The sequence below is a fragment of the Vidua macroura genome, chromosome 3 (genome assembly GCF_024509145.1).
Source record: "Vidua macroura isolate BioBank_ID:100142 chromosome 3, ASM2450914v1, whole genome shotgun sequence".
Lineage (NCBI taxonomy): Eukaryota > Metazoa > Chordata > Aves > Passeriformes > Viduidae > Vidua > Vidua macroura.
The window spans coordinates 4,882,542-4,898,621 of NC_071573.1; the positions used below are offsets into that span (position 1 = coordinate 4,882,542).

Consider the following 16,080-nt stretch of genomic DNA (forward strand, 5'->3'; position numbering starts at 1 on the left):
AATTTTCCATCACCATTCTCTATCAAGGTTTTCAAAACCTGATTAAAAATGATTATTTGATTTGTAAATAGCTGCACTAATTCACTTAGAGCAGACAGCATGATAAAACACAAGCTGTGGAATTCTGTCTCGAGTATTCAAACTCCTGGGAAGTTAACTCTTTAAAAGTTCTTTAAAAATAAGTCTCTGTTAGGTATTAATTGTGGGAAGCTGCACATTTTAGCAACATCACGAACAGAGGACTGGTGATTTGTTAAAGCTGCTGCTATTTCTAATTAGAAGTTTCCAGGAGGGGGAAGTAAATAGGTTTATTTCTTACCACCTCTCCTATGTTTTATGCTTTCATTGCTAAGTATTCATTAATTCCTAATTTGTTACTTCCTAAGCCTTTTTAACAGTCATTTTGAGATCTGTGGCTATTCATGCAAAGACATTTTTTGTTAAGCATTTAATAATACTTTTACAAAATTCAGAAAAACAATTTCAGTTTAGAATTTTCTTCAAAGCTTCTTTTTTATTCAGATCATTCCACGTGAGTAGTTTAGAGTATGTTCTGTCTTTTTGAAGTGTGCAGCAGCACCAGCAGTAAAGGATGTTAGTGGTAATATGTGTCTGAAAGGTTTGGATCTTCTCTGGCAATAAAAGGAAATGAGGTAAGTCCTTTCTTTCAGGACCTTGCTCAGTGACAGCCCTGCCTCTTCCCACTTCCTACCAGTGACAGGTGAAATGGCTTTTCAGAAGGTTGTGCCAGCTGGAGCTCTGCCAGCATCAGCAAATGGAATGGAGCTTTTGGGACTTAGCACTGATTTCTTGTCATGTTAAAAGCTGTGAGCCTCAGGTCCTTACTCTTCCTGCTTGCTGTTCCGTGCAGTGACTAGCACTCCAAACCTCAAAGAGATTTCACAAGCCAAAAAAAAAGGCTCCTGAATAAACCTGCAGGCAGATTTTTGTGTCTGTGCAAGACCTTGCTTATCACCTGCAGGTGTTGGTGCATTTCTTAAGTTGAAAGCACAAATCTGTTGTTACATATTCACCCATAAAATTGGAGAGTACTAAGATTATTGCAATTAATCTCAATTGTTTCTCTTGCCACTTGAAAGACTGTCCAGAATCTGATAAAGAAATGGGGTGGGGAGATGATTCTAGTAAATTATCCTTTTTTTCTAGTAATTAATTAATATTAAGGGATAGCCTGAAGGTTTCAAATATTTATTTTCACTTAAAGTTTTCTGTAATTTTATGATAGGTTTTCAATAGAAAACACTTCTGAATGTAGATGTTTATAAAAACAGAACCCTCAGAGGCTCTGTAATTAAGTTTTCCCTCCCCAGGCCTGCCTTAACAAAAGATAAAAATCAAGTTAAATTGGAAGTTCCTTACTTAAAATCTGCCATGAAGTTATATGGTAGTTTGATTAGATTGTAAAGCAAAATTTAAGACTTCAAATTTTTTCATTCCTTCTCTTTATGCTACAGTCACTTGTGACTGTTTGGATCTAAAGTGATGTTCTCCCTCCTCTGCCAGGGAGGAAGTACAACTGAGAGAACGTTTTACACAAACAAACTGGAGAGGAAGTTGAGCTGGACATGTTTTCTCTGTTGCAATAGTTTCCTTAGCCTTGCAATGTCAATTGCTACATTTTTTTTTCCAGTTAACTCTTAAAAACAGTAGTTATTTTGTAAACATTTTTAAATATTAAAAACTACTTATTTTAAGAATAAATAGAAATTCTGTTCATAATCCATTGAGCCACAGTTTGCTAAATTGCTGTTAGAAACAGAAATTAATGAGTCAGCATGAGCCAGAAGACAGTCCTGGTACTCTGAGTGCAAAATCTTAGTAAAGTTAAACTCAGATTTTGATCAGCTTCCTTGCTGTCATTTAAGAGGTTGTCACTGAGGTCAACACAAAATATGGCATTTTAAAGCAGTTGCCAATCTTCTGTTTGCCGTGTATTAAATTTAGTTCTGCAGCTGTTTGATGCAAAAGCAGAAATACTGGCAGGCAAGATAAATCTGGTGAGAGGGAAGAGAACAAAGTTTTTTATTACCCAGCCTAAAGAAGGATAGGGAGGAGGGGATCACTTGCATCCTTGTGTTGCTGGCAGATCTAAAAAGCACTTGCTGTAGCAACCCAAAGGGAGCAGGCTGTGTACAAATACTGCATGTGTTAGACACTTGAGATAGATGGGAAAATTGAGATCTCAGCTTACGCTAAAGGTGAGCTGGGATCATTTACAAGACACTGAATACACTTGAGCAGTGATGGTGAGGCTGGGAGAGTCACTGCAATGTGGTAATGAAAGAATCCTGAATGGTTTATAAACAGAATGATCCTAATGGAATTCTTTGCAAAAGCAGAAAATTGGAATGGATACTTAGCCGGCAGCACTGCTGTTTAAATGTGGAAATAATGTGTACAGCAATTTTCATCCATCAGAATGCAGCATGAAAGCAAAGTTATTTATCAGTAGCTCAAGTTTCCATTGAAAAGGTCTCTGTGTATTTTTCTTTGTTTCTTAGTTTGTAGATTCTGAACATGGAGATGGCAGTAAAATATTGTGCTTTCTGAATGCAGTCTTGATTGCATGATGTATGTGCAATGGACAAACTGTTTAAAGACTGTGGATTTGGTATAATTTTTAATTAAAAATAGGGTTTGCTTCAATTAAACTATTTAATCCAGTTTTTATTAGAAAATACACAATATAAAGGATGAAAGTAAGAGGAGGGGTGTTCACAAAAATGACCTTATATGGTGACATATAGTGGCAAAAAGATTATGGTCTTTTCTTCCTTGCCTTTGGTCTCAGGCTCTCTGAATCCTGCACACGATTTGCAGTGCAGGATTTCTAACATGCTGACCTCTTCTGTTCAGTAGTTCTGTGTAGAGGGGAGAGGAGGAAGGGCATGGTGTGCACACAGGCCACCATCTGAACCCATATTAATGCTACGTATACCTTAATCCATTTAGTTTGTGTCTGAAGCTGAAAAGATAGAATGCTTGCTTTCAGTGTGGCTGCTCTTTGCATTAGAGATGTGCCTTTGTGTTCAGTAACAGATTTAGGATATAGTTGTGGGTGAACTGGTTGATCTGACAAGTCTTGAGCAAACCTGCACACGCATTAGCCCCTTTGTGAAATCTCATTGCACACTACCAAGTTATGTTTATGATGAATATAAGGCTTGTAGTGCAGCTTTTTCCATGAGATAATGCTGAGCATTAGTCAGCTGAGGGGGTTACTCTGCTGCATTAAGAAAAAAAAAAAAAAAAAAAAAAAATATATATATATATATATATATATATATATAGGATTCAGCATTGAGGCACAAGAGCAGTAATAATCCATGGTAATGGTGTGGGTGGGGAATATGGCAGTGCCTGCCTGTGTGGAAGGAGCATGAGCATCTCCAGAGCAATAGGAGCTAATGAAGGGCTTGGTTGGAAGGCCAAATCTTTCCTGATTTACCTGAGAGTTAGCAAATCCTGGAAAGGGCTGAAGGAAAAGGTGAACAGTCCTCCAAGTGGGTTTTAAGATTCTCTACTTATTAGAGAGCCTGTGCTTGCAGGCTCTGCCTCTTCAGATTAATCAGTGTGGGCGAGGCACGGTTACTGAGCCATGAATAGGCACCAAGACAAAGAAATCCCTGGATCACTGTCATTTGGAGTGTACACTGTCTTGGGCAATGAGCATCCTTTTGGAAAAAAGTAATTGTGGCCATAAAGACTTCAGCCCCTCAGTTGAGTAAGGTAAATTAAAATAGTATTGGCTACTGATGTAAATATACCTTTCTGGAAAGGTTTGGGGGTTTTAAGTCCATAGCACAGTTCTTAAGTATTTGCAGCTGAACAACAGTAAAAATCAGGCTATTAAAAGTAGCCAATAATTGCTGTTCTTCAGAACAGACTGGCTGAGGGGAATCTTACAAAAGAAAATAGTTTGAGAGGGGGTTGTTTAAGCATTACTATTTATGGACAAAATGATTTTCCATTTTGTACACATAAATGTCATCTGCTATACTTCCTCTCAGGGTCTGACTGAAAAGTTAGTACAACTCCAGTAGGTAATAACAATGTGACAAACTGAAATGGTCAGTGAGTTTTATGTAGTCACAATAAATAACTGTTAAACTGTAGTTTGCCTGCATGGAAGATGCAATATTTGATGCATTCTTCAGCTGAGGGAAAATAAATGGTGAATCTTCCAGCAGGAATGAGAGAGGAAGCTTCACATTTCTAGCCTGAACTTCCTTGCAGTTTCTAACTCTCAGATCAAGCAGTAAAAACAGCAGAGAAGTCTTAACATTTTTTTTTCTTAAGCCACTACATTTTCAGATTTGCTTTGCAGCTGAGCTCAAAACTTTTACAGTTACTCGGATATTTAGGACTAACATTGTCTTCTTTAATTCTTTAAATTATTGTAAAAAAAAAAAATCTGATTCCTCATTTTATGTTAATGAAGGGGTTTTTTAGCTCTTGTGGCATCCTATTCCTGGCTTGCAGATCTCAGTTTTAGATGAGTGTTTTCATTATAAACTTCCTGTGTAAATAAAAACACATATCTCAATTCAGTTTTTTACATCTAAGAAATATATGGCACTAGCTTATATTAACCTGCTTTTAAAGTGGGGATGGAGACAAGCCATCACATTTGAAACATGAGAAGTTAAACTAGTGTTCTTTATAAGCTTTGCTTGTCTTCTTTACTCAGGAGTTTTTCTGCCTGCAGCTGTTCTCCCATTGCTTCTGAGGAGGTGTTGCCTGTGCTTCAGACAAAGAAACAAATTGTTTCTATGTGAAAAGGAAATGGATTCATAGTTTAAACAGTCCATAAGCTGTTTCAAAGAAAAAACTGTCCCCATTTAATTGAGAACTTAGGGATTTGCTTGTCTGCTTGTGGGGTTTTAGTTAACCATTTAGCTTTGTTTAATTCTTGAGTCCAGAAAATTTTGAGGAAGTTGATTGGTGTGCTCCCCATGGTGAGTTGCATCCATTGAAATTGGTTCTTCAGCTCTCTTGTGTTAGCTACATGGTCATGAAGTTTAGCTCTTAAAAAATCCCCAAACCCACCCCCCCAAAAAATACTCCAAGAACATCAGTAAAACTAACCAAACAAAAACCCCAAATACACACCCATCCCATGCACACATATGCTGAAGGTAGAAGAGTAAATGGTGACTTAGCTCTTCACAGACAAATGTGTTGCTGGAAAATGTGGTTTGGTTGTTAAAAAACCCAGCAAAGGGAGTTTCTCATTTAACCTCTATTTTATTAAAATAGTCATAAAAAGTTGTGCTAGGCACTCTGCAGAACAATGAGTTCATGATTTAAGTTAAATAAAGTCTCAGTGGTTAATCATTTTCTTTTCTTGGCCCCTGAGCTTTGGTCTATCATTTTTTGAGAGCTTTCATTCAGCTTCTGGGTTCCAACTAGAAGCCAGTCATGTCCATATGGACTTTATTCCTTTCCTACTTTATATGTTTAGCATCTTGGATCTTTCATAGGCTCATTTCCATCTCCTTTAATGTTTTTTCTTTTATTACTTTTCACATAAGCCTGAATATCTAAACATGCTCAACAATTTAACTATTACACTGGTTTTATTTAATCTTAGGTCTTCCAGTTTTGTGTTTGGTAGATGCAAACAGCCCAGAGTTTGTGTTGCTTCCTCCATGGCCTCTTTTTTTGGCAGCAGGATGCTCTGGTTTTGACTCTCCCCTTCTTAAAGCACCTCTGGAGGCTGCCAGAGCAGAGATGCTGTGGGATGTAAGAGATTTCCTAAGGGAAAATAGGGGGGTGTGTTAAAAAAATGGGGCTGTGCTCTCCAGTGGAAAGGGTAGGGGGTGGAGGGACAAAGTGTCACTCCACTCTTTGAGGGGGAGTTCAGCTGGATGAGTTCTTGTGTCTGCTCCACAGCTTATATGTGATCAGAACTGTGGAGAGAAGCAAGACTTGTTTTTTTTTTCAACTCTTGCACACAGAGTTCTCCAAAACTTCAGCCACAGAAGCATTACAGCAGTTACATGATGAAAACATTTGTGTCCACTCTTTGTGTAGTGGGGTGCAAGTGTGTTGTTTTTATGGCAGATTTTATTATCTCCTCTTTTCATAGCTCTGAGGAAAGGCACTGGCACTGTTGGGTTCATGTGGGGGCAGCTGGGGAGGATTTGGTGTGCTGGGTGATCAGTGAAGAATTGCTGTGAGAAAGGAGTTCATGGATTCTATGACCTTGTGGAGAAAAAGAAAAAACAAATTGTGTAAACCAAGTACTTTGGGCTTTCAGCTCTGAGGGAGGGATCTTGCCCCCTTTTTAATTGCCACAGAGATAAATTCTAGTCCTGTGGTTATGCTTATTTCAAAAAAGTATCTCTGATACTTTGTTTGGTTCTGGTGGTGATTACCACATATCTTAAGTGTGTATCAAAATTGTCTATGCATTTACAGAAACTATGGGGCTTGAAATTTATTCATACATTTATTTATTTATCAACTGTTTGGAGAATCACAGCTAATGTTTAATGGCAGCTGTAGCCTTTTCACATCTTCTGTAAGTGCCTTCAAGAATTATTCTTCTCAAATGGCTGTGGAGAACAATAATGTGTCAAATACTTTTAATGACATGAAAAGTGGATAAAAACTCTAGTTTTCTGTCTTTTTTTTCCCCAAAAAGACAGACATGGCATTACTTCTGGTCATATACAGTATTGTCCTGCAATCTAATTTATGCAACAATAGATTAAAGCTTGTAGGAGGTGGACATTTACACCAGCTTTAAAATATTGGTGATGCCCTTAATACCTGGAAGCTGTGACCCCAGGATTTCAGCACCAGTTAGAAAAACAAGTTCAGCTGCTTCCATTGCCACTGTGTGGAGATGTGTGTTTGTGCACTCATCCCTTTGTCCATTTGCACATACAGAACTAATTATTCTGGTTTGCTATGGAAACCATTCTTTGTCATATAGAAATAAGGGCTAAGCATCACTGGGAATTTAGAAAAGATGACAGAAAGTGTAAAGAATGCTATAGTTAAACTGTTCCTGAAATTTTGGCACAATTCTTCAACTCAAATTTGAAATGTGACACTGACTGAGATTCTGCTTGGTTCTTAGAGATGTTCTGTTAATTCTTTCATTACCTAAGCAAGCATATTTTTAGTCACTAGCACGTTCTCAAATGTTGATCCTTTTCAAGAAATGTGATGCCTTGCTGTTTCCATGATCCAGTGCCATTCATCTGCCTCTTGCTTTTCCCTGGGGATTTGTACTCTTGCTGTATTACAGAAATGAAGTAAGCATCACCTGTTAATGTAAGATAAGGGGAAGTGATACATTGTAGGCAAAGTTAAGGTTTAAAACTGAAGCAGAATATGCTTTAATGTGTTGAAGCCTTAGGCTGGAATCTGGAATACTGTTTAGTTTTACTTCCTAAAAATACAAGGTAGTGTCTTAGTTCTGGTCAGCAAACAGGAAACAACCTACAAATATTGCAACTATATTGCAACTTAGTGTGTGGCCAGAATGAGTGAGCATTGAGAGATTATTGAAAGCAAAATTATTTATTGTAGAACGTGGCTCATTATGGTCAGAATTTATCAGAGAGGTAATGAAGAAGAAAAGTTAAAAAAAAAAAAAAAGTTGAGTCAGGTATGCTCTGAATTCAGATCTTTGCATATTTTTACATTATGGTTTGCAAGTGACTGTACCTTCTGGCTGTCCCTCTCAAGCATATCTTCCACAGGCAGTAAAACTGAAGAGCTGATGCTCTAAGCCAATTCATTTTCCTGTTTTTAGCAGTTAGTGGCTGAACAGAAAGAAGAGTCTGGACAGACTTGATCCCAGTTCCTGACTCATCATCCCAACTCCAATACAGAATCCAGATATTCTGGTCACATGTTTACCTCTTATGTTTGCTGATGTACATGGTCAATGATATGCTTAGTTGAGATGAGACACAAGGCAAATTTGCAGCTAAAAGTTCAAATAATAAGTGTTGCAGATAATTCTTGGAATTGTGAAGCAGATATTTTGCTGCATGAAGGTTTGTCCCAGTTGTATTGATTTGCCTGACTAAAATAGGTAACTTCCTCCTATAGCCTTGCTTTTCTGAACTTTAAATCATCTAATTTGTAACAAAAAAGCCTCTGTTTTGATGCGCTTGTGTGTAAATTCAACATTGTTGCTGGAATATGCTGCATCTCCACAGGAGGGCTCTGCTGGCACAGCTAAAGCAGCACACGCTGTGGGATGCTCCTGGGATTTCCACCTACTCTGTTTCTTTTCCATTTCCCCAGTAGGAAAGCAGGTGCTGGAGCTGCCCTGTGTGTGTTGCAGCAGAGCACTGGGAAAGTGATTGTTGAGGAACACTAAACTAGAAAGATGGAAATGTTGCACTGAAAGCCAGGCTTGTGCCTCCTTTCCTTAGCAAGAAAAGAGATTTAGGTGTTTCTGGCAAAAAGGAGTACATTAAAAAAAGGCTTTAATTTAATTTTTACAAGCATACCTTGTAAAAAATACCATTGAAATTGGTATTTTAATAAATAATAAAAGCTTGATGCTTAACTGTTCTTAATGGGTTGAAAAAAAATTCTGTATCATTAATACATCTGATATCCAAGACCAGTTAACAGAGGTACAAGAAGTTGAAATCCTGTCTATATGGAAATACAAAAGAGAAAAGAGAAACATAAGGGAAGAACTTGAAAAGAAGAAAGCATACTATGCTTGTCAGAAAAAAAGGGGGGATTTTTATTCTTTTTGTGAGGGCAGGAGGCTGTTTGACTTTTGTTTTGTTTTTTGTTTTAGTTCCATCTGCCAAGGCCCAGTGCATGCTTTGGAATTAAAATGTCTGGAAACCATTATTTCCAAGAGATGCTGTTTATATTGCTGAGACATTATCCTTATATAGCATAAATCTTGTTGCATACATTTTCTGCTAATTTCTAAGAGTGACTTTGGACACTTCTGTAAGAACTCACTTTGCAGAGGGCAAGGTGTTTATTGTCTCTCAATAGCTATGTAGGCTGTATTTGGTGTTTAAAGAGTCTTTTGGTCCTCTGACAGTTAATATTTTGTGGTAAGTGAAATCTTGTGTTAGCTATAAGTTGTTTTCTGTCTTGCTATAATATTGGACTTATCTTTATAGCAGTTACCAAACTTGACATAAATATTTTCTCTTTGGTATAGACAACATTGCTAAGTCGTCTGGAACAAATATTTGAAGTCTGTTTTCCTTCCATTCCTGTTGCTGAAATCGAAGAAGAAATAAGTTCCTTGAATCATTTGCTGGAAGCAGGTGAAAAGCAGATAACAACTGAGGAGACCTTAGGAAGTACTGGGTAAGGAACCACAGTGCAACAAATATGAAATGAACTTGAAGCACATATGGCAGTAATTTAAAATGAGGTGTTTGCTTCAAGTATTTTGAGAAGCCATCAAGTGAAAGTCAGCTATCTATCAGAATGCTTGTTTTCAGTGCCTGCATACACCAGGAGTACTTCACTTAGCAACTCAGCAGCCTATCATCTTCCTTTCAGTTATGTTTCTGAATTAACCAAATATGTCTTGTTACTTACTTGTTACTTACTTGCTATAAATTACTGTATTTATTCATGTGATGATGAGGTCTAAACAGGCTTTGTCCTGTCTGCTGTGGACATCATTTTCCAGTAAGAAGTCTGAACTATAATTGTTCTGAGAACACTGTGCAGTTTTAGTTCCCCTGGGTATTGAGCTTGGGCATAAATTTAATTGGAATGTATAAGAAGTCACTTGCATTAAAAAACAGAATAAATATTCGAGGCTGCTATGCTGTTTTTCTGAATGATGACTTGATTTATGATGGGTTGTGCAGGGAGCTGATGGACGTGTGGACAGAGCTGCAGGACATCCACGATGCATATGGACTGAGATACCAGTGGGGTGGCTCCCACAGCAACAAAAAGCTTTTGTGCTCCCTGGGAATTGACACAAGAAATATTGTGAGTCTGCCAGTAAAACTGCCTTTCTAAATCAGGAAGCTGCTTTGTATGTAGAATCAGGTGGAAGTGTTTTGTGTGAGTGCCTTCCCCTAATTGCATAGTTGCACAGAACATGGTTGTTCATGACAGACCACCTGGCAACCTTTTACAAGCCCTGTTAATATAAAAAGTGGCACTAGTTTTTAACCATTGTGTTATAATTAACATAGTATTTATTCTGTGATACTAACCTTACTCAAGTTATGTAGCATCGAAAAATATTTCCATGACTGACATTGAAACTCTTAAGTAAATTCTTTGTTGTTTTATCAGCTCTTTACAGGCAACAAGAAGCAGCCTGTTATAGTACCCATGTATGCAGCAGGACTGGTAAGCTTTTTTTAGTAATGTTTTATGTTATAGTTCCAACAACATCATATAATGAAAGATATTAAATGACATTAAATACCAAGTGTGCTGAAAGATATTTTTGTGAGTACAGTTATGACTTAGGCATCAGTAGAAATGCTAGAAAAGAATTACCAAATAAATAATTTTCATTATGTGTGCAAGCAGATACTTGATTTTAAGTGAAAGAAGTATTCAATAAAAACAGGGAGACGATAAGGTTTGTGATTTTTACTGGTCTGAGCAGAATAAATGTTCTTTTTTTCTCAAAAAACAGTGCATGTATATGTATACACACAGACAAACACACTTATGTTTTCATATAATCATCCACAAATGGAATAGTAAAAAAATAGTTTTCTTTGGTTTATATTAGGCTGATTTAATTACGTAGGTTAATTTTATAGAGTGACTTCTACAGTTTTGTGATGCATCAAGGTCAGCTTGTGTACTTCTGTGGATGTTAACATGGTATTCTGATACAGATAGCTAAAACAAATCTGAGATACTGCTGTTTTCTTCCTGTTTGTGAGCAGGACTGTGTTTGCAACACGTGCAGTTATTTTTTGTAACTGATTGTTGTTGCTGATTAATTGTCTCTTAAATTTTTATATACTTTTGCACACAATAAGCTGGAATGCAGCAATAGTAGGAGTAAAGTGACTTGTTGGTGTCTGTTGCCACATTGCTTTCTGTGTTTCTGTGCTGTCCAAAAGAAATTATTTAACTGGTGGGTAAATTCAAAGCTCCCCTAATATGATGTAGAAACATTTGTGGGACAGCTGATCTTGGCAAGTGACTTCCTGAGAATGGTTTAAAATGCTGTCATTGCAAATGCCCTGCTTTTATTTGGGGGTTTCTCGTTGTTCTCAGGTGGTTGGCATGTCTCAGTGCAAACTTTGGGCTTTCTGTAGATCTTCTTGCCCTCAGTTTTTTTCAAGATCGGATTTCAGACCTTTTTTCATAATACTATCTATATTTGAAATGTTTGCTTAAAATTAAAAATGTGAGTTTATTTTCTTAATGCTTCTTAATGCATTTATTGCCATCTCGGTAATTATTGTTCTTGGTATCATTCTGAAAACAGATAATTTGGTTTGTTTCTTTTGGATTGCTTAATTGTTGAAATGGAATGAATGCAGTTGTACTTTTGTGATGGGTCATTTGATATTTCTGGAATAGTCTGCACACAGTTGGGAGGAGAAGACATCACCTTATCAAGTAACTGTTTTCTTCAGCTTAAATTACATTACTGAAAGTTGAAAGCAAGCTCCAGCTCAACACTTGGGTTTTTGTTACTAGCTCTAAAACGTTTCTTAGGCCTAAGGACCCAGGATGATTTTCCCCTGCTCCATCTACTCCTGCCCCTCTCAATACAGTGAAAGTGTCCCAGAGATACATGGTTACCCCCAAGCCCTAGGTTGAGGGTAGTACTACCCAGTAGTTTGTTCTAGTTTTTGGCATCTGCAGTTCTTGAAATGTCTGTAAATGTGTCTGTGTGTGCAAGTAATTTTTTAAAATTAGATTATTTATTTACTTGTTTATTGTTTGTTTATTCAGGGTATGTTAGAACCTACCAAGGAACCTTTGAAACCAATATCTGCAGCAGAAAAAATAGCTTCAATAGGACAGACACCTCCTGTATCACCAGAGATGAACACATGTGCATCTGATCAGTTCCAGGTAAAAAACAGGGAGAGAAGGGTGAGGAGAGGCAAAGAAAGAATGAGGGAAATAATGGGATGCCTTGTCTCTTTCTTTATGTTTGAAATAGACAAAGACACCTGTATGTAAAAGGCAGGTGTTGGTTGTGTCAGATTGAAGTCCTGCTCTTGGATCTGCTTTTCATGTGTGACTGGGAGTCCCTATGATGAAGCTGTAGCACTTGGTGGCCACCATTTCAGAGTCCTGATGATCCTTACTGTTACACAGCAGTTTGCTCTCAAAGGCAGTGGGCAGGTAGACAGATTTTATATGTAATGTTAGACTCATCTGACCTCTGGCTAAGTTTCTTCATCCTTGCTTATTCTGGAGCTTATTCTTAGAGGCTGTTCTACATGTTGGTTCGGACTCAGTTTTCTGAATGATCCTATTTACATTTATACTGTTCATGTTCATTGCCTTTTGCCCTTTCTTCTTCAGAGTGTCATGAAAAGCAGCCCAGCTGCCTGGAGAGAGGTTTTGGGTGTGGTCCTTACAAGCATACCTGACTTTTTGATTGTATGAATTCTCTTGGCCCTTTGTGGCAGATTTTATTGAATTATCTGTTTTACACAGTTGCTTTGCTGGCTTCCCTGTCTTTAAAGTCTGATACAAAATGAATTCAGAGGAGTTCAGGAGTGAGCTTTTGAATTTCACGAGTTCTTTGTTGCTGTTGTTTTGATGTAAGGATGTTAGAAGAGCACTTGAATACCATGCATGTTGCAATGTGTGTGGTTGTCAACAAGCTAATGGGATATGCAGAGATATTTCATCTTCAGTGTCATTATAGTGATGCTCAGTACATATTCAGAGACTCAGCTGTGTCTCTCCTTAGTGCAGGTCTTGTTTAATCCACCCAGCATCTTCAGTTACCTGCTATGCTCGTGACATCTGATTGAAGGCATTCCAGAAAGAATTATTCTTGGGCTACACCTAACCTTAACAGTAGGCACTTGTGACTAGAGTGATGTTCTTGCAGAGCTCTAAGTGTGATGTGCTTGTAGCAGAGAATTCTGTTTCATTGTTGAGCAGCAGTTTGTCAGTGGGCTCAGAGCTCCCATTGCTTTATACAGCAATACACATTTGGTGCTTCCTGTGCTGCTCCTCATGTGTAGTGGAACTGAGCAGCTGAAATGGATATAAGAAAAGGTAACAACAGTGATTACTGCAAGCAGTCTGACCTGAAGAATCTACTGTGTGGTATGAAAGTAGGAAAATTTCACAGCCTTTTTGCAGCATTCAAAGTACCCTTTTTTTCAGAAGAGGGAACATAAATTAAGCCATACACTAAACAGTGTAGAGAGCTGTGAGAGCCTGAAGTAACAACATCTCTGACAAGTGCCATTTTCTCAGTTGCTTGACAGTCATAGTTCTGAAAATAAGAACCTCTACCAAAGTCTCTTTTTCTGTAATTATGAATTCCTGCTATAGAATTTCCTATTACTTGTCACAGTGTGATCATCTTGACCTAGTGCTTGTTCTGATAAGGCCATCTCTGTTCAATAGTTGTGGTCCATGAATACATCTGAGAAACTTCTGTGCTGTCTGTCTGCACTGTTGGCATTAGGTTAGCTTTTCCAAAAAGACAAACCCTAAAATAAGCTTTTGGGGAAGAGATGGGTTAGAGATTGTAACTATTCAGAACTCTAGGAGGCTACAGTTAGATGACATCCTGAAAGTTTCATGGTGTGAACAATCAATTCTCCACCTCAGAGACCTCCTTTCTTTCTTGGTCTCATCTTCTGTCAATGATTAGTGGCTTCTGTTTGCTTTGGAGAAAATCCAGTTTCATGTCACATTGTGCAAATGGCTCTTTCAGAATATTCCAGATTGTCGTGGTAATAAGATGATGTGCCCAAACATTACGTTAGGAGCTATGCTACAAACATTGTTAAAATATTCAGTAGAAATACAGGCAGTTTTAGTGGACTCCGAAACTTCTTACTCTAAAATTATTCTTATTCTGAAACTTCTTATTCTAAGTACAAGTTATTTAGGTGCAGCAATTCAAGTATCTCTTTAGTGTACCTGCTTAATGTGTAATTATTTAGTTAAACTTCTAAATTCTTCCATTTTCAGAAGGAAGATTTATCCATATTTTCATAAACTTCAGAATATTGACATATTCTTTGGAAGGAGAGGCTCTGGTTGAGAGATTCAGGTTATTTGCTCAGGGAAAAGTTCTCATCTGGCATAAATGCTGGCATTTATGGCACTTGTATACAGATCAGTGTCTGTATGTGTATGACTTCCTGCTAAGGGAATAAGACTTTGGAAGACTGATGAGGTGAAAGTAATAGTGGAAAGAACATTTGTAGAAACACAGGAATGCCTCCTAAATGTTTTTGTTGTAGGCAAACAGACAAAAGCATGCAGAGATTTAAAATGGAGAACTTTAGAACTAATAGAATGAGGTAAAAAGCAGCCAATGAGCTGCAATGTTTCTTCCTAGTTATGATATAAACTCTGAATGTTTGCCTTCATTCCCTCCAGTGGGTCTCACTGAGTTAGGCTGTGGAAATAGAGTGGACAAATTCCATCTGAGCCATCTAAGCTATAAGGACAAGGGTTTTGAAGTTGAGTTCTCAAGCAAGTCACTGACTGGATTGTCACATTAGTTTATTGTATAAAGATGAGTTTTGTAGAGTCATTCTCTTTTATATTTGAAGGTAGAATCTAAATTCTTCTTTGATCTGTTGTTTATCTTGACAATTGAGGGGTTTATTTCTCTGTTCCACTGTGCTCATAACTGTAAGGCAGTAAACAGAATATGAAATAATCTCCTGATTACTGTTGACTTGATCTAAGCATGGTTTCTCAAAGACTTCACAGGGCTGAAGTAAAAGGCTTTGTCAAGGCACATCAGGTGTAAGGAGTGGCTGGTGAAACAGGCACCCTTTGATTGTGAGACCCAGGACAGGTGCCTTTCTCTTCTGTTTTGTACTGCTCTAGTGGGCTTCTAAATCACAGCCAAGTCTTCAGGCAGTGCATGCAAAATATATTCCACTGTTTGTCTGAAGGGTTGCTGTCTGGACTTAATGATGACTACTTTCTCTTGGTTTGATACTGTTTTCTGGTTAATGTTGTTTTAAAGTTTATTTATCTGCATCTCTTTGGATTTTTTGAAGAAAGTTGCCCAGATATTTCTGCTCTTCTGCTATTGCTTCAAAGCATTCTCTTCTTTCCGTTTGGGACTGTTTATTTTGTAGGGTTACTTGCCAAGTTTTACTTAGTAAGTTTTATATTGGAATAAAAAACTGCAGTGACCCAGACCTTTCTAGAAGAAAATTACCAATGCTTCTTTTCTGCAGGTGCCCATTACAGCACATCTGCCTGCATGTAAGCCACTGAATTAGGGATCAGGTTATAATAGAAATATACATCTTACACTTGCTGGCTATTAGGGACTGAACCTTAATTAAACCCTGTGGGGTGACAGTCTCTAAAAACACTTTTAATTACATAAGAGACCATCAGGACTTCTAACAATGACAGATGCAAACTACCATATTATTGGCCACCAGCCAAAGGCTCCATCAGGAACTGCTCTCCAGTTATACGTGTGAGAAAGATCCAAGAGTGTGAGAGTGTGTGTAGCTTTGTTGACAGAGTAAGAAAGAAAAATTTGCAGGTAAGAGATGCTACAGAACTTGCTGTTCTCTCAGATGTGACAGCTGTGTAAAGGGGTTGTCTGAAAAGAGCACTTTTCAGAACTGATATAATTTTGCCAATGAATACACACAATGAAATGTATGAATTACTTGCATGTAAAGCTTTTTCTGGAATGCATATGATGCTCATTTTTGGGATCCATCTGAATATTGACATTATATTTGTATTGTAAGTCCTTTTATTCTTTTTGCCCAGCTTTAAGACAGCAAAATGCTTCCTTTTTTTTTTAAATTTTGTTTAATTTTCCTTGGGTAATTATTGGCACAGACACAAACATTTACATTTTACTCGTTTGGATTATGAGAGCTCTTACATAATGCATTCTAAAATTACTGTGTGAAA

General features: G+C 37.6%; 1 protein-coding gene across 3 annotated transcripts in view; it reads left to right on the forward strand.

Annotated features, from left to right (window-relative positions):
* The window catches only part of AFTPH (aftiphilin), a 42,538-nt gene that overhangs the window by 11,335 nt on the left and 15,123 nt on the right, over positions 1-16,080 (forward strand). For all 3 annotated transcript variants that reach the window (XM_053973441.1, XM_053973442.1, XM_053973443.1), the window contains exons 3-6: positions 9,185-9,336; positions 9,852-9,978; positions 10,291-10,347; positions 11,926-12,048. In XM_053973441.1, coding sequence (XP_053829416.1) covers positions 9,185-9,336; positions 9,852-9,978; positions 10,291-10,347; positions 11,926-12,048 — 459 coding nt within the window. The remainder of the gene's footprint in view (positions 1-9,184; positions 9,337-9,851; positions 9,979-10,290; positions 10,348-11,925; positions 12,049-16,080) is intronic.